We start from the raw sequence: 27,422 nt of genomic DNA, 5'->3' as shown, positions 1-27,422 counted from the left end.
TCTGTTCTGACTTGGTATCTTTTGCGTTTCAAGATATTAATGTTTCAAAGCGAAATTGAGATCCTTGGTGCAGTAAGGTTCCTCTGTCTCCGTGTAATGTGAGGACAAACTTGATGCCACAATGTTACTGACCTAGGACATTCGCATTTGGAATTGATTGGGAGGATATCCCGCTACTTGTAGGTCGTTAGAGCTTCATTGTTCGATGTCACTGCTTGCATGCATGATTCTGGACCAATGTACATGTGTTTGTAACTTGTCTACATTTGAATTGACGTAGGAGTCTACGATTATATTTTTTCGCGATACAAAAATAAAAAAGAGGGTCTTCTTTTCGCCCTAATGGGAATTGGACATAAAACTTTAGGGTTTTCAGAGATCTGAATTCTTATTACTCATCAGAAACTCTCCAAGCAATCCGAAATTAAATGGTGTGTACCAAGCCCATTTTTAATTATCGAAAAGTGTATATTTTTATCCTCTACCCCGTTTTTCCTTTGACCATGTTTCAAGGATAAGGTAAGCGTTAAACGCCAAAACAGTTCGAGTTTCCATTTCATCTGAAAAGGATTGAAACCTGATATACTACCAACTCCCTTTATAAGTTTCGCATTCAATGCCCGTAATGGCTTTTTCCTTTTCTCATTTTTGCCAAGTTTCTGCTAAATAGAAAATTTTGCTCAAAGATTTCCTACATTAGGCGATTATTCGTGAACTCCAGAAATGTTAACATATTAATTGGAATATCCCTTTGCTTGTATTTTCTTTGACGTATATATGTTAAGTAAATGTTTATACGCTATATTGATAAACACTCTTCATCCGCCGACCTAAAGATTTAGTCAAGGCGAAAACTTAACCACGTTTGGCTCGATAAAACGATTTAGTTAGGTTTCGACTAAGGAAAGCTCATTTTAAGGGTCAAATTGGCAATAGACTAAATGTGTTAGCGCTTCTAGAGAAGCTAAGCCTCTTGCCTTTTTCAGTCTAGGTAATAACAATATTAGCGAAATCTTGGGCCTGCTCCGTATTTTACTGTATTTTTATAAGTAAGTAGTTAGCTTTTAAAGCTTCAAGACCTTCACAAAAGGGCTTACCTTAAATGTTAATAATCCAATTTGAGTGTCGTCTCAACATAACTGTGTAACAATGTCAAATTCCATCAGTTTGGCATCTGGCTTCGTGTCAACGCAAATACATATTAATGGCATAACTGGGAACTATACAATGGTACCTGAATAATACAGTAACCGCTGAAATCTGCGCCGTTTCAATATACGCTACGTAGGTACTAGTGCTTTGTCACAAATTTCGCATGTCTAGGTTGTCTGGCCGGAAGCTGAACATTGACTTGCACCGGCTGCCATATTCCCGCACTAGTTATAACTTAATAACTACTGTTTATGTTCGCTAACATACAGTTTTAATTAGGAACTAACTTTATGCAAGCGGAATTTAGGAGAGTTGAATCTACTCTGTATTCGCTACTAACGTAAATGTTGTCGTATTTTACTCCGAGGGGAATCTAAAGAATTTGTTCAGGACCTCCCTCATTTTAAAGACATTATGCTCAAGAATGTCAGAACAAGTTCGCAAGTTATTGTGATTGCAGAATTTCGCCCCTAAACTCTGGTCTGCAACTCGAAATATAATCGACTTGTTTTCGGTCCCGATTTAACTAACAGGTATTCACGATTACATTTCCATAGTCGGATTATTATTGAGTAGGTTTGTTAATTTCATTGCGATTTTCCGGTCCCGATAACTTGGTGACACAGAATCGGTTACTCGGTAATGGTGCAATACCACTCGATACGTTAATCAAATAAGGAAAAACTGCATATTGCCGGTAAGATTGTAGTGATGTCACACAGTAGAGATTTCTCCGTAAAATAAATTCGACAACACTCTATTTCATTTCTTACCAATCAATAGTGTTCCCAAACTGTCAGGAACACGGTCGTTATTGGAAATCTGACACCGAATTCTTAACTGTCTTTTTTATTTATTAACGTCTACTAGTCTAGCGAATTCGCGAGACTTTATATTGAATTCTGACTTAAAATTGAGGTCAGCGATGCATTTTTAATTTAGACTAGAAGACATGTTGACTTTTGAACATTTCTGTAAATCACTGGGGCAATTAGTTTGAAGATCTTTCCGACGGCTATTCAATTATGTATTCATTCGTAGCTGTGCCCCGGGTTCGTTTCAAATGACCCTTAGAAATGGATCTAACAATAAGTTTGGGCCGAAAATCCTTCAAACCTTTGGACAAATGCCTATTGAGTTTACTCGAGTGATCCATTACATATTTTCTTACTATTAAAATAGAGGCTCGCATTGATTCGCAGGACAAACCACAATGCCCTATTGTGTAACCCATATCGTTTGCTGTATGTATGTAAAAACAATAACTGACCGCATAGATAGGCGGTGTTCCATTTCCATCCCATCTCGGGTAGTGAGATCACTTTATGAACAACACGATGCCATTTAGGCCGTCTGTATTGCCTCACCGTATTGGCAACACAATACCCCGAGTACCTACTTGACACGACGAAAATCACACTCGTAATTATGTCAGATTACTCTCCTCTTCTGAGAGCATTTTCTTGTGTAAATGTTACATCTGTAGCACCTTTTTTCGTAACCTATTTAGTATTCTTATCATCTTATACTTAGGACGTAATACGAGGAAGTGACTCCTAAATAGGCTTTGCCGAGAAATTTTCCGATTCTCAGCCAGTTGTTTTATTTTGAAGCTGAGTAATTGATATGTCTCGGAGGTCACAAAAAACGTACGTCTACAGTAACAGAATCGCGTTTGTTTTCGTACAGTATCATTTCCACGTTACAAGGTTAACCACTCCAAATTCGTTGTGTCCTTACAGGGATTTATTTCACAGAAACTGAGGATGTTACGTGAATTTGTAATCATTTATAATCACGTTTTTGTTCGTTCGCTCTCCTTGTTTGTACAAGACGGTCCCGTTTCTTGTGCGACGGTATGGCTTGTAGACCATTTTTAAATGTCGTACGCTAAGAATATGCGGCGTCTAAAAATGTCTACATTGTAATTTGAAGAAGTTCGCAATAGTGCTCGCTTTAGCGCTGCGTCCGTACGAATGAAGAAATCAAGAAGATTAAAAATAACCCAGTTGTATATAGATGAAACCCCTAGTGGCGGCGGCGGCAAACCTAAAGTGCGAAATGCCTATTTCTGCCTTTTTTATTTTACCTTTGTCGCTCGTGTGTCTGCCAGCCTGACTGACTTATTCCATTCTTCGTGTCGACCACGGACTCATAACTATTCTTCTGTAAACTATAGCTTTTAATTTCAAATTAGGTACCATATTGTAAAACCTAAGACACAGATAACTGCAGGGATCATGTTTTAAAAATAATGGAAATCTGCAGTAATATTTATTAGTCTAACAAATTATGATAAAATATTGCTATCGGTTTGAATATGGCGTCGTAAAACACGAATAATGACATAAAGTATGCATATTTGATGCGGTTGGTATTATTTTGGGCATTATTGGCAAAACAGCTTTGTTAACTAAAATATTGAAGCCCAGCGGATTCTATCTGAATTTTAATAAGCCGCCGCTATGCTGTCTCCTACATATTATCGATTCGGTATCAGCAAACATATAATAAGTTGGTATAATCAGATACTTTGAGAGTATTATATAATGAAAACTTATAACTAAGTTTATAATATCTTGGTGTATTTCGGGTTTGGGTATCAAGTTGTACGTGTTCTAGGAATTGTATCCAGCGCTCGTTAGTCGCTAGCTTTGTGTGCTTCTCATCACGGCCGTCAAGGTTCCTGTGCTACACAAGAAAGAGGGGATTAAAGAGAATCTCCTACTTTGTTTGTTTTTTAATGCTTCGTAGGAAAAACACATGCCTCAACCTTTTAAAGGGGTTTGGGTAAAGTTGGCGTCGTTTTGAAGTTGAGCGGCCAGTAATGAAACTTAAATATTATGAAAGAACAGAATACAGCGATCAAAAGCTATTATGGTCATATTTCTCTAAACCATATCGGAACTGAGATATTTGGTTTTATATTGGTCATTGAAATCGAAGAAGTTATTAAATGTTATTGCACTCTTTATCTATGGGCGGATGGTGTGGCGCGCTTCTAATCTCTCGTGGACTTGTGGATAATTATAACGACCATAGGCGTAGCCAGGGGGGCGGGGTTGGGGGTTCAAACCCCCCCGAAAAATGCGTACCTAGACATTACAGAGCGTTATGTGTCTAGTTAGCATAGTACATCCCCTGTTTGGCAAAGGTCTGTATGACTACCTATGAATCTATTTAAAATATTACATAAATTATTATTTTTTTTTTTGGTCACACATTTCATGGGTCGACTTTCTGGTAGAAACACTGGAAGGGCAAGATGCACAAGGGCTAGATGCAATATTGGGCCACTATTGCTCATGTATAATCGGAAAACGGACCTTAGGCTGCTGTTCGCATATAATGTCCATTATATGGTAGATGGGATGGGGCAGATATCAAAATAATCTGACTCCGCCGGCACAATTTTTAGATACCATTATTCGACATGACATTGAGAACGAAATGGACTAAGAAAGTTAATATGTAAATGTGTTTTTAAAAATCATGTAATAAATGCAATACGGTATAATACTGTGTTTTTATTATTTCCTAGGGCCCAATACTAACGTCACATTGATAGACGAGAGGTCGAGAAACAGTAAAGCCAATAACTAATATCAATCTTCTAATAATATACAATAACTAAGATTTTTTTCACACAGGACGGTAATTGAAGTATTTATAGAGACTACATTTTTAAATTCTTCAAACTCAAATATCTCAGCTTCGATATAACTTAGGATAAAAATAATTGAACATATATGTGTAATGAACACAGCAGAACAAAGTAACATGAAAATTATTGGTGGCCGCTGAAAAAAAAAATGACGCCACAAGTCCATACAAAGTTACTCAAACCCCTTTCACACACAGATATTTTTATTCTTGTTGTTGATGGGCGTACCCTTTTACTTGTGGGTGTTTACATAGGCGTCACATAAATTCTCCTTTTCACATACCTACAACTAATAGAATACCGTATTGATGTTTATTCTGTGGTTTCGGGAAAAATATAATCTGCTATGTTTGGCGGTTTTACTGGTAGTTTTTATGTAAGTAAATATTTTAACCACTTTCGATTTTATTATGAGATATTAATTATATCTACCTCATTGGTCGAGTAACTGCTGGACAAAGAGTTTCGGGTTCGATTCTCGGGTCGGGCAAAGTATTACTGGTTTTTTTTCGGTTTTTCGAAAATTTCTCAGCAGTAGCCTGGAGTCTGGAATTGTGCCCAGTATATAGCAATAGGCTCACCCCCTATTACATGGGACTTATAACAGAAATGGTGAAAAGTGTGTATTCGTTGTACAGTGGCATTACATGCCGTAATGTGCACCTCTGCCTACCCCTTCGGGGATAAAAAAGGCATGACGTTACGTTACGTTATACTAATTACTATTTTGACCAACTTGCACACATTTTTATTGATGACAAAAGAAATACACTGAAACTAAAAACACAAGCATCATTAAAACTCAACTAAACTCCCAATAAACCCCTGTAAAAGCATTTTCAGTTGATAGAGACTGAGACATAGATACACTAAGTTCCGAGCTAACTCGATTACGAGCCGAGTTAGGTGTAAATCAGCGTGTGTGGAATAAGAATATACGAGACGTGAGTACGGGAGTACGGAGGTACTGGCAATTGGCATGAGCGAATGCAATCGATACCTCCACAGGCTATTTCTTGCCAGCTTTCGGTTGCGGTACTTTAATTAGAAGTAAATTCAGCACTACGTTTACAGATTCCATTAAAGGAGTGTTAGTAAAAGCTTGTAGAATGGGTCCATACATAGAATAACTTATGCAAAATAATGGTATTTTTTTTATCAGAGATCTGTGTGTTATGTAGGTATAGAATTGAACCCAGTGCCACTCTGTTGCTATGGGCTATGTCTACTTCTATACGTTTAACTTAATCATCGCCATGACATGACTAAATCATCTCTTTGATTTCTCAATCGAGCATATATTAAAATACATATTTTTTCGCTAGGTATGTTGAGATCCATATAAAAGAGGCTTCAGGCGTCTTTAACCATACCTACATTGGGTACAATTCCGATCGCCGATAAAATACTGAGAATTCCGGAAACCCCCTAGTTCCCAATTGCACTGGCGCCTATTCGATCAACGAAGTAGTCGGCTAACTCTTTCATATATACTGCATTTAAAAAACGTGTCCCCGTATTACTGCAGTTGAACGATAAAAACGAAACACGACTTGATAAGATAAGGTGATGATTTCGCACCTTGATATTGACATTTTGTTTGCTTATATTGACTATCTATGTGATGATAAGATTAGTCTGCGAATTGAATTACCTGTAACACTTCAAGGGCAGTTATGGGGACATGAAATTCACGAGAAACCGTTACTCATAAGTACAGAATGTTTAATGCCCCTGGTGATTGCAGACTTCATGAGAAGACATCAAGTAGTTTGCAAGATTACTTATCTAGTCTCCCAAAAATGTCCATTTTGTCCCCAAATGACCTATTCATCTTTACGGACAATGAACAAGTTTATCGGTTTCGTAATTTCGGTACACATCTGCTGAATTCGATAGTTGGCGAATTTCTGCCGTCTTAAACTCCAAGTCCCGTGTTTAAATGCTTCCTCTAATAGGTGTTCCGTCTTAACAGTCAGCAGTTTAGTTGTCTAGAGTTTAGATGCACATTGCACACAAAGCAAGGATCCCTGTCAGTCGCATCGTTTGCCCAATTCCTGCTTTGTTCTAAATTAATAGACATTAGTTTGCCTTAGAATATGTTTAATTAAATTGGTTAAGTGCATTTGTTGAGTTTGACTTAGTTAAGTGAATAACTGGACTACGTTTTGGTCGGCAATTTAGTTCAGACTGACAACATATCAGAGCTATAAACTTCTATTTGTGCAGAAAATCTGCATATTTGGACGTTAATATATTCTGGCAATGGTTATTTTTGGATAGAACATATCCCAATATTTGGTAAAAGGCATATAAAAGGTTATTTTTGGTTTATATGATTCCAGTCTTCAGTCTACATCACTGTGCAAAATTTTCCGTCCCTAAGTTTTCATAGCCAAGTTATAGGTTCGTTCTAACAGACTACTTATACAAAAGTTGTTTTCTCAAATAACTAACGTATTCAAATTCTTGTGTACACTACACGTACTAGAGGTTTACAAGAAACTAAATTCAATATTTAAATTAAAGCGAGGGTTATCTACATCTCATTATAATACGCAATATGAGGCTTGTGTTATCGCACCTCCATACATACATTAACTGTATGAGCCGAATGCTTGAAATGTGCTTTATCGGCTTCTTCGCTTGTAACGAAATTAACTTCGTGTTCTTTATAAAGTAGGCTGTGTTGCAATCAGGCTTGTTCTTAGTGGAAAATTCGACCTATTAACTTGCCATATATGTACGAAAATTATGACGCAAAAATCTCTAGTTTCATTTCTTTTACTACAACTTTAACTCCCTTTTTGTAATTGTTCTCAGCATTTCTTTGAGTATTTAAAGTTTTACTGTAATTGCAATTTTCTTTTCGATCATAGCCTCCAAGAATGTATTGAAGAAAATGAGTCTCCACGGTGCAGTTGGCAACCCAACGTGATTTATGTATTATGCGGTTTTTCAACCCACTAGACTACACCACAGTCCTAGCGAATACTGAGGATTCGATAAAATGCATTTCCCAGCAGTAGCCAGTCGATTTATTTCAGTTAAAGAGAGATGGCCGTATTGAATCAGACTGAAAACAAAACTCATTCTTTTTAAAACCACCCTTTGTTTAGTACGGCGCAAAGAAAAAGGATTATTGACGGAGGAAAGGTCAGATTGTAGTGGCTAACTCCCAGCTCAAAGGATTCCATTAAAGATTCAACTTTCACTTCGTGTAATAATAGTCTAAATATAGCCTTTCGTTTTAAATGCCAGACTAAAGCAAATACATTGTACAGAATAAAGAAAACTAACAAAATTTCTTTTGGTTTGTTAAAGTTGAGTAGATCTTTGTCTCAGAATGGTTGAGATTTCTTCTCGAGCTGAATGTGGACAGAGTTTAATTAGGAGGCAGTACTTGTACGGTCTTTTCAATTTGGGACGACATGAAATGCTGAAAATTTTCGCTTGTGTAAAGATTTTATCACTGGCGTGTCGACCGTTTCTCAAACAGAGTTGTTAGCCATGGAAATATTCTGGAAAAATATTTTCTCGTTGATGTTTATAACGTCGATATTAAACTGTGGCACGGTAACTTAACTCCTATCTACTAGTTCAATAACCGTTTCCTTCGTCCAACTTTTACGACTTTCGCAAGATGATAACAGGCGACATTTGCACATTACGTACATTTTTACTAGACCAGAAATAATTTCTCTCTACTTAACATGTACTGCACAACTCTAGGGCAGAGATGTAAGAAATGTCTCATTTCAAATGCAAATGTGAGTATAATACAGAAGTTGGAGTGGTTTTAAAAGTTTCCTGTGGGGGTTGAGATTCCGAAATTAGATTGTGCAATCTGAGCAGAGGTGTCTAAAGTTCGCCGGTTGATCCCTATCGATCCAGATGATGGGAGTGAATATTTGCTCGAATTTTTACGACAGTGATTACGACTGGCCGACCATAATGAGAAAACGGGCACAAAGCTTGCTCAAACTTTGTGAAAACCTTTTCGGTTGTTAAGAAAATGTTAAATAAAAAGTTATACGTGTAAGTTTAATCAGAAGGGTTATGCAAAAGGCTGGAAGTTTGATATTTACGCGAACATTTGCTTGAAAATAAAGGCAATTATTTCATAGGTAATTTTATTTTGTCCGTGTTACGCGTGTTCGGACCGCGGTTGGTGTAAAGGTCTTATTACATTTATTGTTTGAATAATGAAACAGTTAACGCGAATTATCCCGTTCTTTATATTTGTTTTCACATTCACGACCTGTGTAATCACCTTTTGGATTGCTTCTTAATTGCGATGTATTTAATTTTACTGATTAAACAGAAACTTGCCTTTCGTTGATTAAAGATTGACTTTCTAGAGAGATTTTTCTAATACTCTTAATTTTGACTTGTAATAGGTACTTTAATAAGGTTTTCCCGTACTCAGAGGCATTTAATGATACTTATCTATTCCTTAGTAACGGTTTTGTTCCGAAAACTATAGCTAAGGTCTGGCTTAACTTTTAGGTAAACAATAAATGACTGAGTACGGCGGTTAGACAACTATGGACCTACGTTGTTGACTTGACCCAGTCTCAATCAAGGCATGACCTTTGACGATGACTAAATTATACATATATATTAACAGCCTATAAGTAGCCACTGGTGACCAAAGGCTTCTTCTCGCACGGAGAAGGTTTGAGCATTAATCACCACGCTTGCTCAATGCGGGTTGGCAATTTCAAACTAATCATTAGAAATTATAAGCCTAGTTTTCCTCACGATTTTTACCTTCACCGTTTGTCTGTGGTGTCAGTAAGTCTTAGATAGTACATGTGACTAGGAAAAAGTCATATTGGTACTTGCCATTGGTAGGTTTCAAACACGCACCCTCATGCTTGAGAAGCGGGGTTCTTAAACCTCTGGGCCACCACGACATGACCGTAACGATGACTAAATTATCCCCGTGATAAATCTAAGAATAAACATAGGTACCTTTTTTCGCAATGATGCCTTTAAGAAGGTCTATATTGTTAATCAGACTAGGTATTGTATAGTTTCCAAAGTTCATCTTTGTCGTATGTTATGTATGTATATATTGTATGTTACTGTTATCAGTGCAATGCCAATCCCTATTGTTTGTGTAGTATGGTCATTGTTTGCTATTTAGATTTACTGGACTATGACACATGTCGTATGTGTAATTCTCCTGCATTTCTATGTATGTTTGGGAGTTAGTCGCAGCTGAATAAAAGGTTAAAAATACTTTTTTCAGTTGTTTGTTTATACTGTAAAGCTTTATCAGGAAGTAGTAAAAATCCGACGTACATTCTAAATTGGAACCAAATGGAATTTGATTGAAATTGTATGAAGAGGGGATTATGAATGACATTAATCATTATGCACATAAAGATAATCCTTTGTTGCATTTGCACATCACTGCAACATCTACACAATAGAGCTCAATTTATTTCAAGTTACTGCATTCGATGGCAAAAAATGTATTGAATATCTCATATCGAATTTGGTAACCTTGGTAATGGACATAGTGACTAACATTTGAATAAATAATTTCATTATATTATTAGCTTAAAACGGACGCACCAATAAAAAACAATTAAAACAAAAGGTAAGCGCGCGGTCGATGCGCCTCGTGACGTCACAAGTTAGGAATGCGTCCGCAGATTGCAATGCTGTGCGGCATCGATACAAACTTATGACGTCACCATACATATTGTCCTTTTTTAAGGTCCCAACGGAAATTGTTATAATTGTTCGCATCGCCACTCAATTACACCGTTTTACGGTTCATAAATCTCTACCTATTCCGGCTTACTATAATCTGGTTAAACGCTCGCGTAGTTCCGACTGTTCTCAATAGATTTATCAATGAAATGCCTTTGTATGCGCGAATGTACGTTTTGTAACTATTCAATGAGTTCCATTCCAGTACCTATTGGTAGAGTTTTCTAGATAACCCAGTTCACTGCTATGTCGGTGGGTAGTTGACTAAAATCACTAGTAAACAGATTTAGGCAAAGACTGAAATATTCGTAAAATATAGGGCTCTTGCGTTTTAGGGGTGATGATTGAATAAAATGAGTCTTACATAAAACAAGACAATGACTCTCATAAAGCTTGTAGTAGGACACGAACTAATTATACCCCACCCCAAGGGGGCGAAACGGGGTTGGGTAGCCTCCCAGGGGGCGATTACCGCGAAATCTTCAAAGAAATAAAACCCAAGATATTGAAATTAATGAAACCTAAACAAACAAACGAAACGATTGATTGATATTAAGTGAAACCAATAAACAATTTGAGGGAAGTTGACGTACATACATATAGACACACAGACACTGGTAGTTACAACGATTTTTATATAACTTGTTTACCCAACGCGATCCTGGTACAGAATATAAAAATTATTTTAACATCAACTTTGCAGACGATAGTGTCTGTCTCTTATTTTGAGCTATTTCTGTTTCTTTGTCCTTTTGTCCCAAGTCTGCAGTCTAGGCTAAACTAGGATTCGCGATTTCTTACCGTATGTGGATTATATCATCGCTATCTTTGTCTCCAAGCAGAATGTAGTTTGGTATTTGTTCAAATCTTTAGGAATTCGTATAGGTTCCGTGTATGACTAATAAACGTGTGGCAAATTAAGAAAGTAAGGATACAATCATGTGGATAAAATAACTGAATCAAAGTCTTTTTTGACGTCGTATTAACAGCGTATTTCTTTTTAAAAGGCCGGCAACGCACCTCTGACTCTTTTGGGGTTGCGGGTGTCCATGGGCGGCGCTGATCGCTTAGCATCAGGTGACCCGTCTGCTCGTTTGCCCCCTATTTCAGAAAAAAAATGCATAGTTACGGTCCCTTAAGATACATGTTTCCTAATGCGGATTAAGTTTTTTAAATGTGTCTGTATATTTTACGTACGATTTGTATATTTTCGCTTGATAGTCTAACTTAAATGTTCATATGCCACAACTAGCTTTACAATTCTGCAATAATTCGATGCCCGTGACAGACAGCATAGCGGCACATTCGCTATTACCTCCTGAGCCTAAAATTATCGCGTAAGTCGCAATTAGGGGCCGTCATGCATGTGAGGCAGCTAATGTACGCATGGAAGGTACCGTACAATTGATAAATGCTAGCTATGATCACGGTGATATGATTATTGCGCCTATTTGAGCAGTACATTCTATAGAAAATGGAGTTAATTTAGATAGTTGTTTGGTTATTTTTATGTTAGTGCTGATAATGTGAAAGAAGACAATGAGGCTGATGCATGTAGCTAAACCTGATTGGAAACTTAACTTTGAAATTGAGATATTTTTTTGAGGGGGAAAATCGTCCAATAACTTTCCGGTGAGGCGAGAGGGAGTGTCAGATTCTTATTGACTAAAAACCACCTCGTTCCTACTCCTGCTTTTCGAGCTGGAACCCCGGTAACCTGCTAAGCAGTCCGCAGCTCCGGAAATTTAGACATAGAGCCTGTTTAATGTGTGTATTTCGCCACATAGAAAGTGCATTTTGATACGAAGTTGAATTGTTAAAATTTTGTATTTTCCGACTTTCAGAGCGCATTAGTAGTGCGACTAGCATTAGTCCAACAGTAGAGCACTACGGTACTCATTAACCGCCGAGATAATAACAGTGATGGCGTCATCACTCGAATTGTAATTAAAATTGTTCACGTGAACCTTCTAATTAAGGTCCACATTGCACATTTGTTAGCTGAACAGAACGAGAATGATTGAATCGATCCTACGGAAGCTGTTCCAATTACCGAACTAGCCTTCCATGTAAAAACGGGAGCATTTTCTTCTAGAATTTTCCACAAACACGTTTAATTAAAACCAATCATTTGGTTCTACTGTGCCGTTGTTATAAGGATTCACATTAATTACGCAAACAGCTCTGCCGTTTTAATCGAGCTTCGTTGTAGTGTAAACTGTCGCGAACGGGTCTAAACTCAATCATAGTAATGCATTGAACTAGGTAACTAAGTACATTAGTGTTGTGGGCGAAGCAGGCGGGCAAACTATGCTGCGGTCTCATTTGTGCTGTGACAATGCATGCGATGTACCGATCAATACTCGATACATTTGATATCTCGATAGTTAAGCCACTTAAACTGTTTACGAAACACGGATTAAATGTATTGAAGCATGCTGTTTGTTAAATGTCTTCGATATATTGTTACGTAATCAGCGCCGCTGCTTAGAAACACGGGGCTTCTGTCGGACCTTTGAAAAGGACGAATTTCAAGCGGAATGTAAATGTTGATTTGGACGCAATTTCTTCGTGTAAACTCTAGTTTGTTTATCTATTAAATTGTTGTAAAAACATTCGGTATATAGTCGTTGCTTTTTACAAAATGAATGTTGAATTTTTATTAGAAAACTAGTCGAGACTTTAAAGAAAAGTTGTCAGTAAGAAAAGTCGACTTACTCAAAAGGATTTTGAGTGAAATTGTTGGGCCTTATCAGTGTTTTCCACATCTAATCGGCCATCACAATTTCTGCCACAATCTTAATTAAATCAGAGCTGGCGAAGTACATACAGGCCGGTGCAGTATTTTATACGCGTACAAATTCAATTTGCTCTCGGGTCACTGATCTCTTACGTCTGCCCCGTAAACAATGTGTGTTTATTGATTGTTATATTTTTAAATCAATGAATTACTAACTGCATGCCTCGGCCGCATCGATGAACGATTTCCTATACCCGCAAGTGACGTCACAAAATTGATGGACACCTTAATTGAAGCATTAGTGATGTAAATTTTCCATAAATTTTATATAGCGTCCCATTAATTCGGTAAAATGTTACGTGGAGCCCGCCTCGCTCGTGTTAATTAATTGTATTATTTTAAATTAAAGAATCTACATTACTGAGGACGGATGTTGGTAATTGCAATTTGTTGAGCGAAATGGAAAATAGCTTTTGTTTGTGAATACTACAGATATACAGCGAAATGTGAATACTATCTATCAGACTTTATCCACAAGTTTATTGGGAAGCCAGCTTAAGCTATCTGGTTTTCTATATTCTAGAATATTCGTCGACAATTTAGATTTTTTTACGTCTTTATTAGAAATCGATAATGATTTATAGTCTACACCGATTCCAACGACAGAGCCAGACGACCAGACTTTGATCATATTCTGCGAATTACCATACTTTTACAACTTTAGATAAATCGATAATTTTATTCACATTTACTTACGTTTGATGCTGAAAACTTTTAATTTATTTAAGAGTCTAGACCTACAGACGAAATAAAGGTGATAATTTCACCTTGGTAGCTTTAAATGTGTAAGTTGATACGCTGTTTAAGCTATATTAAACTATAAACATATCATACATAAGGTCGTATCTTAAGTACATAGATATAAGTGCTCGGAATATACCGACTGACATTTCAGACACACGAGGTTTGTCGTTTGATGTTTTGCTCTCCCGTCTCGTCTAAGATAATATCATCTAATTCTCTGAAGGGGATATTTGGCCGTAATTTTAACGAGATTAATTAATTATTATCTTGTTGGAAAGTACTTGGTTTGTGTAATTTGTAGTTATTATGCTTTGGTATTGTCATTCTATAATGTCATTGTTAAAATGATTAAAAAAGAATGCGTTTCGTCCGCTTATGTTTGTCTGGTGGTTGTTTTAATAATTTTGACAGAGTATAGCGGTGTTTTTCTACCAGAGATGTCCTATGCTACGTTGCTGTCGATGCGTTTGGCTTCTATCAATTGTATTCATTGGTACCGTACACAATTACACATAGCTTAGTACTGGTGGCGTTTCCATTCCATTTTTGTATGGAAAGATGCGTGCTATGGATGTGTGCATCTTCCTCGCACAGCTATATAGCTTAGTATCGGTGGAAACGGTCACATAGTTTCACAGCTTAGCTTTGTAGCATGGCTACATACCACATCTCTGGTGGAAAAACACCCTGAAGCAAGTTAATGGGATTTATAAAACACAAACAATCCAAATAAGTTTTGCCATTCTCGAATTGTGCGCTTAGCAACACATTTTATACCTTGTTTAGATTTAACTAACGAAACCGTATTACTTGTATTTAATACACAAACAAAGTTATTGTTTAAATACGAGGTATTTAGTTGGTAGATCACAAAAGGTCGCAGAAATCTGACTAACCGACTAAGCTCTGGGTTTTCGTAATACCAATGTTAAACAATAGATTTGTACTGAGATACTTGGGGTCAAATTATTGATTTATCATACTAATGTTTCGTAATCTTGTGCTTACTGCTTACTTGCTAATATTTTGGTAATTTTCAGTGTTAATGGCTTAGATAAATGGATTTCATGTGTTCGGTTTAACATCAGTCTTTGATATTTAAAACATTGTAGAGTTAAATGTGTTTAAATTTTATTTATGTACTAGTGCAGGCTGCCTCGTTGGCCGAGTGGTTGCAAGTGCGATTCCTGCGACAAGGGGTTTCGGGTTCGATTCCTGGGTCGGGCGAAGTATTGCTGGGCTTTATTCGAAAATTTCTCAATAGTAGCACAGAGTCTGGAAATGTGTATGTATATGGCAATAGGCTTACTTATTACATGGGACTTGCAACATAAATTGTGAAAAGTGGGTGTACATTGTACAGTGGCATTACGTGCACCTCTGCTTACCCCTGTTAGGCAATAAAAGGTATAACAGTAGTGATGTTACGTTTTATTTAAATTATATTTCTCTGGACAATACATAAGATACTACAATAAATACCATTTTCCTTTGAGTTTACGATGAGACACACCTACCGTATTCTCTTCATATCTCCCTATTCATTCGTGACATATAAAATACATCAACTTGATCTAGGTATGAATAGCGCGTCTTATCTTCAAACGTAAGTTGGTAGGTGTTACTTACTTAGGTAGCTGCTTATGTCCGTTGTATGTTATTTTACTTTGTAATCTCTTACTGTTTATTGTTAAATCAAGTGTTTTTTGGGTTGGTTGTTAAAAATGGGAGCTTATAGCGTCATAGTTAAAATTAATTCAATAAATCTTCTGTTGAGTTATATATAAACGATTTGTGATAGGAATCGGTTATCTAGACTCTAGAAAAAAAATAGTTGCACTATATTCTTGAGCAGTAGTTCCCAACCAGTCGTCCGTGGATAAATAACAAAAAAAGATCCGCAAAATAAAAATATAAAATAAAACAAATACGCAAGCTCAAATTAATCTAATGTCAAAGGAGACAAATGAGAGCAGCAAATGATTTCAATATACAGATTTTATGAGAGTATGAGAAAATCTGAGTGAACAACATAAAAAAAAACATGAGAAAATAATAACAGTAACTAGTAGGGGTCATTGACCAGGAAAAATTTGGGAACTCCTGTTCTAGAGCAACTCATTTTCTTTTCTTTTCAATACTAAAACATTTCGACATCTGTCCAATCGGGTTTCTTTTTGAGGTAGAAGCAACTGTTTTGAAGCGCACCTCTCCAAGCGCACCTATTTTATTCCTCGAAGCGCACCCGTTAGTTGCGCTTCAAGAACTATTAAAAATATTAATTTTTATTTCCTCGAAGCGCACAATGTTTTATTTTCGAAAAGGGGATAATAACTGAAACTATCGTAATAACATATCGTAATCTGATACACGTAGCGCTATCTATGAGCAAATAAGGTTAAACCTTTGAAAATAGTTTCTTGTCGATGTATGACATCGCATCATGAAATGTTCCGCATGAAACCGCCAATCAAGGACTTTTATTAGTTATTTTTATACAATATTCAAGAACTCTGTACTCGTCGACCATAGATTGTTATTTTTTTTAATAATGATCGTTGAGTTCCCAAAGACCTCACCGAAAGTATTAGTTTATACGTACACTTTTTAATTGTGACAATAGATGCGCGTGGCGCGGGATTTACACATATGCTGCGCACGCACACATATACACACACAGACAATAGACAGACAGACAAGCCGTAGCCATTTTGTACTGGTGGATGATATTCATGAAGAATCCATGTCTACCTTGGACCCTCTTCCCGAGCTTTATAAAAGAAAATTGAACAATTTACTTGACCAGGAAATTAATTTGTCACGCGAAATACCAGGATTTAAAAATAGTATTAAAACTGGACTGTATAATAAACGAAATAAAAGTCTTGGAGTTCAACGTTTGTTTGGGAAAAGTCCAACAGATGTCTTTTTTTTTCTTGTATTCTTGTTTTAGGGTTTTTTTTCATTTTCATATTATAAAGGCAGTCGGGTTTTTTAGTTTTTAAATTACCTTTTTTATTTATTATATGTTGGTATATCTAGTGTCACTTTCACAGTAAATACGAATCAAACGACTCCTATCGAGCTGAAATCCATCAAGTCGTCCAGGCTAGAGAGTGAGCAATATTCGAATTTGGCGCCAAAAATCCGCCATTTTATTTTTTTATTATTTTGATATATCACTCTCATAGTAAATACGAATCTAACGACACCTCTCAAGCCAAAATCCATCAAGGCGTTTAGGCTGCAGAGCGTGCCAAACAATTATACATACATACATACTCTCGAAAAACAAAACCCTCCTTCTGGCGCAGTCGGGTAAAAAACAACAATCTATGGTCGACGAGTACAGAGTTCTTGAATATTGTATAAAATAACTAATAAAAGTCGTTGATTGGCGGTTTCATGCGGAACATTTCATTTTGCGATGTCATACATCGACAAGAAACTATTTTCAAAGGTTTAACCTTATTTGCTCATAGATAGCGCTACGTGTATCGGATTATCGATATCTTATTATCGATAGTTTCAGTTAGCATCCCCTCTCTAGTCGAAAATAAAACATAGGTGCGCTTCGAGGAAATAAAAATTAATATTTTTAATAGTTCCTTGAAGCGCAACTAACGGGTGCGCTTCGAGGAATAAAATAGGTGCGCTTGGAGAGGTGCGCTTCAAAACAGTTGCGCTTCGAGGAATACCTCTTCTTTTTAGACAATGATTACAGTACCATTATAGAAACTAGACATACAAATCCGAAATTAATTGATTAACGACAAGTTAATTACAAAAATGACAAGTAAACAGCTGTAAAAATAATGCTGACTTCCAATCGTTCTGTCGGAACACATTTGATGATGAATGATTCATGATCATGAATGCCGAAGTAAGGCAATCAACTTGATTGAGTAAACATCAATAAATGTCATCGTTAATAAATCTCACGTTGGTTCCCAGTAATTACTATAGAGTATAGTTGTTACAAAATTGTGTAAAGATTTGGGATTCAGTCTTGATGTTTGTCAAAAAGATACGAGTTTGTCAGAGAAAAAGATTCTATTCTATTCTACTCTATTATGGAAAGCCATAATAGAATAGAATATAATAGAATAGGTAGAGTTAGAGTAGAGTAGAATAGAATAGAATAGATTCAGGTGTTACTTTGCGGCTCCCGACTATTCGAGCTGTAGGAACCGTTGAGTCCACAATTCCTGAAGATGCTCCGTGGAGGAGCGAAACATATGTTGAGTGTTTGTTGCGAGTCGTATGTGTGTTTTTGTGTTATACTTGCGGGCGGGAGGATCTGCTCACACAGTGAGTTACGTTAATAATGATTGTATTGTTAGTGTCCAAATAGATGTCGTCAAAATATATCGAAACAATTATATTTTTCCAAGATTTGACAACGAGTTGCAATTATCGTTTCTATCATTGTTACAAATTACAATTATTTTGTAATTTGGCCGTGACTGTAACCGGAAATACGTCTATAGCTAGTTTGATCTGTTACCAGATTTCTTAGTTTAATCACAATTTTACAAAACTATTATTAAAAGCACTTTATTGATCCTAGGAAAAACTTACACTATACAATTTTGTAATACATTACACTAATTATTGTAATGTAATATAATTTCTAGCAAAACATTTCCCAATGTTATATAATATTGGCACATTTCTTGCTTTGATAAGTGTCAATATTACACATACATAGCTCAATCGTAGTACCTAGAATGAACTATATTGAAATCTATTAAGACTACTTGTAGAACAGTAGGATATTAGACGTTCAGTGTAGAGAAACCTTGCATTCAATAATGTATTGAAATGAGAACACGTTTTGGTTGGTTAAAAATTGAAATATAGACTAGATTTGCGTTTAAAACATATTTTTACTAGGATTTTGAAGTGGTATTTACAAGTTAAATTAGATAGATAGTGGTATAGTAAGTTTTTGAAATAACTTTAGGCCATCAGTGTGTTTTATAGATTCTGGAAGTGTTCCTAGTGTTGCTCCCTTGTTTTCGTGAGAACCTTTTATTCGTTAATGTGTTGTTTCGATGTTGGTTATCCGTTTTTCGTATTATCATAGCCATTATGATAGAAGACGGTTCTGCATATATCAGTCTTCTAAGGAGACTTCAACGTCTAAAGTATATGTGCACAGGTTAGTCTTGTGTTTGTTGAAAGGTTCAATTCCATTGAAACGCAAAGATTTATGTAAGATGTAAACTATTATCAATCGATTGACCACATGATGCTCTTTTTAGAGTGGCTTTACATACATTCTATGTTTTTTTTTGAACTGATGAACACAAGGATTTTCTCCTGATCGTGGGTGCGTTTACAAACATACAATTTCACATGCACATGACACCCAAACCTGAGCAACTATTTGAGAATCACAAAAAGAGTAGCTTCGTGAGGGAACCGAACCCGCTTCACGTTACAAGACAGCCAGTTGGAAAAGCACCGCGCCAACCGTGCAATCTATTTATTATTCATCTTACTTATAGCCTTACAACTTTGTTACAAAACGTTAAGGTTGAAAATCGATCAGCTCTACCTGACCAAGCAACTGTCTAACAAACCCTCTCCTTGTTCCAGCAACGGCCCCGTGGAGAACGCGTACGGCCCGCAGCACAGCCCGGTGTCGCGGTCGGACGCGTCCACCGAGGACGCGGAGCTGTCGGCGGCGCTCGCCCACCAGCACCACCTTGCTATGCAGGTCAGTTACATGGTACGGTCGCAATCTTCATCTACATTGCTTTCTTTCATTCAATACAGTAAAATGGGGTTAGGGATCGAGAGGTAAATAGTGTCAGAATGGTGGTTCACTGAGCAGTGCAAGAGGGACGGAGCTATACAACCTTCATAGCTCCGTCCCTCTTGCACTGCTCTGTGATCGACCATTCTGACACAATTGTAATAGCAGACTAAGGCCCCAGCTTTTTATCACCACCAGCTGTAGTTTAGTTTTAGTGATTAAGTATAAGCAAGGGTAAAAATCAAAGCATTATGTGGCAGTCATATTATGATAGGTATGCACTTTTGTATGTAGGATGTAATAACAGTTTGGCGGGCAGTCGCTCGCTTCGTCTTGTACGATTCATACTTAATGAACAATATATTTTTATCAGGAAATCGGTGTTTCATTCTATAGCCCATAAAGTACCTAATGGAATACAAAAGTGCATACCTAGCATAATATGGCTCCCACAGCACTATACATAATATAGTATATAGTATACACTAGTGAAAACTGCATAAAACATGCTCGTACACATTGGGAGGTTTTATAGTCTGAGTAAATAGATTGCTTATAGACCGATGTGCTCCATCATAGGCCGCATCATCGCTTACCACCAGGCTAGATGGTAGCCAAACGTCAACCCATCAAATTTCACCAACATCTTGATTTACGTTACTCCAGGTTTCTTCAAGATTCTCTTCATTCCATAGTTAAAATAGCATTAATTTTAGTAGTTTTTGAGTTCCTATACTATATGAATATGTCATTGGAAACTAAAAAAAATAAGTGTGGGAGAGCCATGCTTCGGCACGAATGGGCTGGCTCGACCGGAGTGAAAACCGACGTGAAACAACGCCTGCGTTGTGTTTCGTTATGTGAGTGAAGTTACCAGAGGCCCAATTCCCCCTTCCCAATCTTCCCAATCCCCGATTTCCGAACAACAACCCTTAAATTCCTAACCCCCAAAAAGCCGGCAACGCACTTGTAACGCCTCTGGTGTTTCAAGTGTCCATTTTCGTAACTAAATTAATCCAGGTTTAATGTAAATAACTGACGTCACATTAATTGTACATACACCTCCCACCTATTCAGAGAAAAACAGCCACGTAGATCTTATAAACTACACATTTAAATAACGTATGTCGAATTCACACTACGGGCAAATAGTTTTATTTATACCAGACTCTCAGTTCTCAGAACCAACGATCTTAACCTTTAAACCCAATATAATGAGATCATCTTGAAGATAATAAGATTACAACGTAATTGGTCGAATTTTTAGCAAGAATCTTGCGGTCCCTGTTTCTTGTGGAATCAATATAAAAAAGGTCGAAACATAGGTAGCTATAGGTATATAGTTAGTTATGTACCGTAGCGTAGGTAGATGTAAAATTCTTTCTTCTTACGTAGTCTTGTCTAAGTATTTTTGTTTTATCTTGCGCCTAGGTGAAAAATTAAATTCTTTGCCTCTGAAGTCTTTGTGTTTTTAACGTTGTATTATTAATACGTAAGCTTAGTTTCTTTGTGATGTTCTCATTTATTTTGAGGTTGGCTTAGGTCCTTAGGTTAACGAAACTTAAGTCTTAGCTTTGGTTTTGAATAAATAATGAAGATGTATAGAAGTGTTTTATTTGAAAAATATTACCGATGACTCCAATCGAAGATGGAAAGTTATATTTTAAGACGTTACAACAATGTACACTACAGATGCTGAACTTTGGGCTTTCTCTACATAAGAGGGGTTTGACATGATCTTTACGCTTGTTAGAGAGGGGGGGATATCGCAGGGTTCATGTTTTGGTGATCGCAGTTTAACACATTGAATGACGTGGTGGTCACCGGAGATCGACGTCACCTTCAACAGTTTTCTACTGGCAGTCAAAGACTTAAAAGGTTCATGTTTATCAGAGCTTAGTCGGCTCTTACGACACCCGCGACAAGAGTAATGTCAGTGACTAATGTACAATATTATAATGTTTTATTTCCCCCTCAGGCTGGTGAGTACCCAGTAGTTGGCGCTGGAGTAGAACCCGACTATGGACAGTACGTGTCGTCGCCCGCGGCGCACTATAATCACATGGGACATCTCACCATGGCTCCCTCACAGAAGTATCCCCATGTAAGTTGTTTTCTACCTTATTTGTTAGCATATATGGTATAGTTTTGTTTAATCGTGTTGTTGTGGCTGAAATGATAATGGTGTACAATATCTGTTTGATAAATTAGGAAATTCTTGAGTTTAGAGAAACTTTGACGTGGAAGCATTACGCTGTGAAATGAACTATAGACAGAGTCAATTTGCATACATTTTTAATACAGTGTTTTTGTGCATAAATGGACAAATGTAAAAATAGAAAACAAAAAAAAAGACCAAATGTCGTACGACCAATCTGGAAAAACTTCTACCCGATTTAATCCAAGTTTAGTAGCCGTAAGAAACCAATATTACGAAAAATGTTACGTGAGATTGAGGGATGGGGAAGGGGTTCAATAAAATCTCACGGCATCAACTAGGGAGGGGGAGGGAGAGATAGAAAGTTAAAAAAAAAGCTCACGTAATTTATGGACGCCCCATAAACAGAAGAAGCTATAATAGATTAAAGAATCAAACAGTCATATGTCAAAGAAGAACATCATTCCTCCAAATATTCTTCACATTCATCAAAATTCATCACCATTTCTTCTTACTAGGTGATGGACTCAGTCTCAGTTAGTGGCGGAGGCAGCTATGCAGGCGCCGGTGGTGCCGGCCACTACGGCACCTACGGCCACTACGGCACCGCAGCCTACCAACCACAGACAGCATACATGGTGGAGACCACGCAAGTCCCCCAGTATATGGGACAGGTTTGTACCTTATTTGTTTGGTGATAGAGTTGAAATTTGTTAAAATCAAGTTTACAAGTTAAGACAAATGTGCAGGCGTTGAGAATGCAGTGTGTATGTGTATGTGTTAATATAGAAATGTTCCTTTTTATGATTAAATGCATCAGTCTGTAGTCAGGCTCAGCTTCTATAGGTTTATAAGTCTTTTTCGGACTACTAGAGTGATACCACTATCGTACTAAAATCCACCCAACCCGAAGCCTTTTTTTTATGACTGCAGGAGGCCTTCAGAAGGCACCTAGCTTTTTGGAGAGAAAGACTAGGGTGTGGGGGATTATCTAACCCGTAGCCTAAGCTATTTCCAATTATGAACGTAGCCTCCTATTTCACTGAAGTACCTAATCATTTTTCTGTGTGCAGGAATACGTGGAAGGAGGTGGTAGCGCTTCGCCCCGGAGCGCGTCACCGGGTGCTCTGCCACAACACAATCTACATTTACAACAAAGGTAAGTACTATTAAGAACTAGAATTAGTTTTTAAATAAATCACAATGTTTCGAAAAATAAATCTTGTAATAACAGACTTATGATAGATTTTTAAATAGCCTGACACTGTGTTGCGCAAATTGCGCATCGATCCATTAATTTTAGCGCAAGTAAGGAGATTGCAAAATTCAATTTAATGTTCAGATTAAAACCATTTCCATTGTACTACAAAGTCTATATAAAACGTGAACGATCTTAAGTATGACAATGCGATCGTTTTTATTGTATTTTGCAGAGAAAGTATGTTCAACAATAGATGTGTCATAGATAAAATACTAAATACTTGAGTGATGCAAGCTTAGTGACAATCCACAGTCGCTCGCTGTAGTGCATTGATTAGTCTATACGGTGTTATTCTTTATATTAGTCATTATTCAGATTTGCAGTTTGTGCGCGACTTGCTTAGAATCGAGATGTGTTTATCTTGAATTATTTTTATGTGTTATTGAAGTAAGACGTGATTTTATGTTGCTGTAGTACAGTGCCCTTAGTAAGAGTTTGCTTTACGTTTAAAGTAGCTAATCGCGCTCGGCGCTCTGATTAGTTGGTTTATTCGAGCCGGCCACGTACTAAGGGTACTGTTTGATTGATTTTTGAAGGAGGTTTGATAGATACATTTTTTGGATTCTATTTAACTTTAAATGTATATTTATGAAAACTCTTTGTACCTTCGTATACGAGTGCTATTGTGTCGATTCTCGCACGGAAAAACAATGTGATATACGCATTGTTGTCTTTATAAAGGCATCTATGACACAAGAGAAAGATAAATAAACACAAATAAAATTACATTACTTTACGTTCAAGCAAGATTTGATTTTGTGTTATTTAACGTGTTTTTTTTTAATATTACACCATATAATTTTAGGTATTAGATTTCTTCTTGTATAATCTTAAGTATAAATTTTTTCTTCTTGTATTAGGTATGACTCAGCATCCCTAGAACAGTTGGGTCGACACTACTGCGTGACGTCGCCGCGCGGGGAGTACGCGCCCGACGCGTACGGATACCAGCACTACCCCACAGCGTACGAACCGCCGCACCAACCTCCGCCCTTCAAGGTAAATTACTCTTTTTTATGGTATTAGCCGATAAACGAGCAGAAGGGTCACCTGATGGTAAGCAATCGCCGCCGCCCATGGACACCCGAAACACCAGAGGCGTTACCAGTGCGTTATTATAAATGTGTTATCTTTGTCGAAAGTAAATTCATTTTTTTTTTTTTATAAAATAGGACAATTTTCAATTGTTACTTCGCGGTTAATTGGTAGACATTTAAATAAATTAACGAATACTTTTTGCGCAATTTGCGCTTGTGTTATTCTGATTTACTATTTACATTAGATAATTAAGATCTTAGAGAGGAGTGGAAGGAGGTTAAAGACGCTATTGCCCTGCAGTGGGACGATCATGACTAAAAATAAAATAATAAATAAATAAACATAATATTATTTCCGAATAATTGCATTTAGTGATTCCGACACATTTTATTAATTTTTTTCATCACTTATTTTTGTTTTCAGGATTCACAGAATGGTCTAAGCCTGGGCAGCGCCGGGGGACAGTCGATGTACGGAGACGATGAGGAGTTACAGAAACAGATGGCAAATATGGCGCTAGGTGAGATATTTACATGATTACTTATCTAACACTGTATTTACTCATATAAAGTTGATCAAATCAAAGTATCGACTGATGTACTGATGTATTGCTGGTTAAAATGTAAAAAATGCTATTGTATGCTGAGTGATGTCCGATTTCTGGTATTTCGATACCTAGTTTTCCACTTACTTATTTCATTTTGAATACTTTCTTAGAATGAAATAATTCTTATAGTAGAAAGAAATCAAAGGTAAATTGTCGAATCTGAATACATTCCTAGATGAAACTCCCACCTCAATACAATTAAAAATATTTTATCTTCAAAAATACATAACATAAAATAAAAATCTTCGATATATAAAACCGAAGTGAATAATAAATAATAGACAAATACGATACAGGCACATATCAGTTCTATCAAGTACCTACCTGAATAATATATAATATGTAATGATAATAAAATATTCAATACTCAGAACAAACTATATTTATTTATAAAGGATAAGCACATCAACAGTACAACCACCGAATGATATACACACCAGAAAAACAAACAGTTGAATGTTCTTGTTCCCGCAGTACACGGCAGCGTGGGTGGTCGCGAGGAGACTGGAGGTCTCCAATGGAGGGACCCCAACCTGCCCGAAGTGATCGGTTTCCTCAACTCCCCCTCCGACGTGGTGAAGGCCAACGCGGCCGCCTATCTACAGCACCTCACTTATATGGACGACCCTAATAAACAGAAGACTAGGAGTTTAGGTAAGATGGAGAGCATATTTTCATGTTTTAAAAATATGTTATTATTGTCTTTTATATTGAATATTATTCTAACATTATTTATTTAGATATCACTGACAAACGGTGAAGGAAAATATCGCGAGGAAACCTGGCCTTTGATTACTGATTATAAGTTTATAAGTTTGGAATCACCAACCAGCATTGAGCAAGCATGGTGATTAATGCTCAACAAATCTTCTCTGTCATCTATAGTCTGTTGAAGTGCTGTAATATTGTATCACTGCATTAGAAATAAAAATCCAATTACAACGCCATTGATTGATAAGAATCAGTCTTATCGCAATCAGTGGCCAAACAGATTCAACAAGAAATAACAAACAAATACAAAATATTCCTGTGTCGTATTATAATTGATCAGTGATGATTGAGAACCATTGTACAAGTATGACCCACAAGACATACTCAAACTATCAATACAGAACGATTTTCAACTCTACTGTCAAGCATTAAGGTCTTAACTACAATAAACTAACCAACCCCTTACATTTCAGGCGGTATCCCCCCACTGGTGCGCCTAGTATCGCACGAGAACCCGGAGGTATGTCGCAACGCATGCGGCGCGCTCCGCAACTTGTCGTACGGGCGACAGAACGACGAGAACAAGCGAGCCATACGGGACGCCGGCGGCATCCCCGCACTCATGGCGCTACTGTGCCGGGCCACCGATATGGAGGTAATGTTTCTTATAAATAAGTTTTGAAAAGTGATATGAATGGGCAAGTGAATATATTGTTTGTGAGCGAGCACATGTTTGTGTTCTATAGCTTACCACCGGTTCGGCGCTCTGATTGGTCGGCTCGTATAAACAAACCAATCAGAGCGTAGAATGCACTTGTCGTTTCGATCTCGTTAAACGTAACACAAACTCGTACTAAGGCCTCAGGAGTAGGATTCGAACCTATGGTTTCTGCTATTGAGCTTGCATTTCAAGTAATAGGTTGTTAAATTCGTGATATCTAGAAGAACTATTTAAAATTACGCGGTTGACAAAATATAATTTCAAAATCCGTAAGTCCTATTGTAATCCGTGTTCATAAGTACACATAATATTTGTTTACAGATCTAAATTATGACCACGTTTGTATAATTATTAGTTTGCATAAAATCTAAATTAAAAAAGAATGTGTTATCCACAGGTAAAAGAACTAGTAACGGGCGTGATCTGGAACATGTCATCGTGTGAGGATCTGAAGCAGTCCATCATAGATGACGCGGCCCAGGTCATCGTCAACAAGGTCATCATACCGCACTCCGGGTGGCATCCCACCAACCCTGGAGACACCTACTGGTCTACTGGTGAGGAAATTATTAATCTACTAGCAAACCCCCGAATTTTCTTTGCTACAAACCTCAAGAAGCCCGAGACCATTCCAACGATTCTGGAGTTATAGTGTCAGGAAGCAAAACCCGACTTATAAATAAAATATAATAGATATTCGTAGTTGTGATTGTAAGACTATAAAAAATGTTTGCGCAAAAATGATGCGCAAATTAAAGGTTCTGCGCAAGAATTTTGATTGAATTTTGCGCAAGTATGAGTATTTAACTTTGATTGTGAATTTTAAAGTAGAATCAACATTAAGATTTCTAAACTGTTCATCTACCTTTCTCAAATCTGATATTGTCAATACTGTCACGTAAGTTAAGGGCATAAGTCCTAGAAGAAGAAACTGAAAGACAATTAAAGATAAGAAAGTAAAATACTTTTCTCTTAAAAACGCTTTATTAAAACTTTATAAAAGTAAATTCATTGTGATTGACATCAACTGCTCCACAAAAACCTTCCCACAAACTTGTAGATCAACTCATCTAAC

At 37.0% G+C, this 27,422-nt stretch overlaps 1 protein-coding gene across 6 annotated transcripts in view; it reads left to right on the top strand.

Moving 5' to 3' along the window:
* The window catches only part of LOC118280737 (catenin delta-2), a 48,886-nt gene that overhangs the window by 8,557 nt on the left and 12,907 nt on the right, over positions 1-27,422 (top strand). For 4 of the 6 annotated variants that reach the window (XM_050699453.1, XM_050699455.1, XM_050699454.1 and 1 more), the window contains exons 3-11: positions 19,692-19,824; positions 21,830-21,955; positions 22,528-22,683; positions 23,083-23,168; positions 24,131-24,269; positions 24,732-24,828; positions 25,390-25,569; positions 26,100-26,281; positions 26,745-26,904. In XM_050699453.1, coding sequence (XP_050555410.1) covers positions 19,692-19,824; positions 21,830-21,955; positions 22,528-22,683; positions 23,083-23,168; positions 24,131-24,269; positions 24,732-24,828; positions 25,390-25,569; positions 26,100-26,281; positions 26,745-26,904 — 1,259 coding nt within the window. The remainder of the gene's footprint in view (positions 1-19,691; positions 19,825-21,829; positions 21,956-22,527; positions 22,684-23,082; positions 23,169-24,130; positions 24,270-24,731; positions 24,829-25,389; positions 25,570-26,099; positions 26,282-26,744; positions 26,905-27,422) is intronic. The other 2 variants (XM_035601087.2, XM_050699456.1) reach the window with 1 other exon arrangement.

This window comes from Spodoptera frugiperda, chromosome 16, assembly GCF_023101765.2.
Source record: "Spodoptera frugiperda isolate SF20-4 chromosome 16, AGI-APGP_CSIRO_Sfru_2.0, whole genome shotgun sequence".
Classification (NCBI taxonomy): domain Eukaryota; kingdom Metazoa; phylum Arthropoda; class Insecta; order Lepidoptera; family Noctuidae; genus Spodoptera; species Spodoptera frugiperda.
Note: the sequence above shows the minus strand (reverse complement) of the source record. Positions and strands in the feature narration are given on the sequence as shown.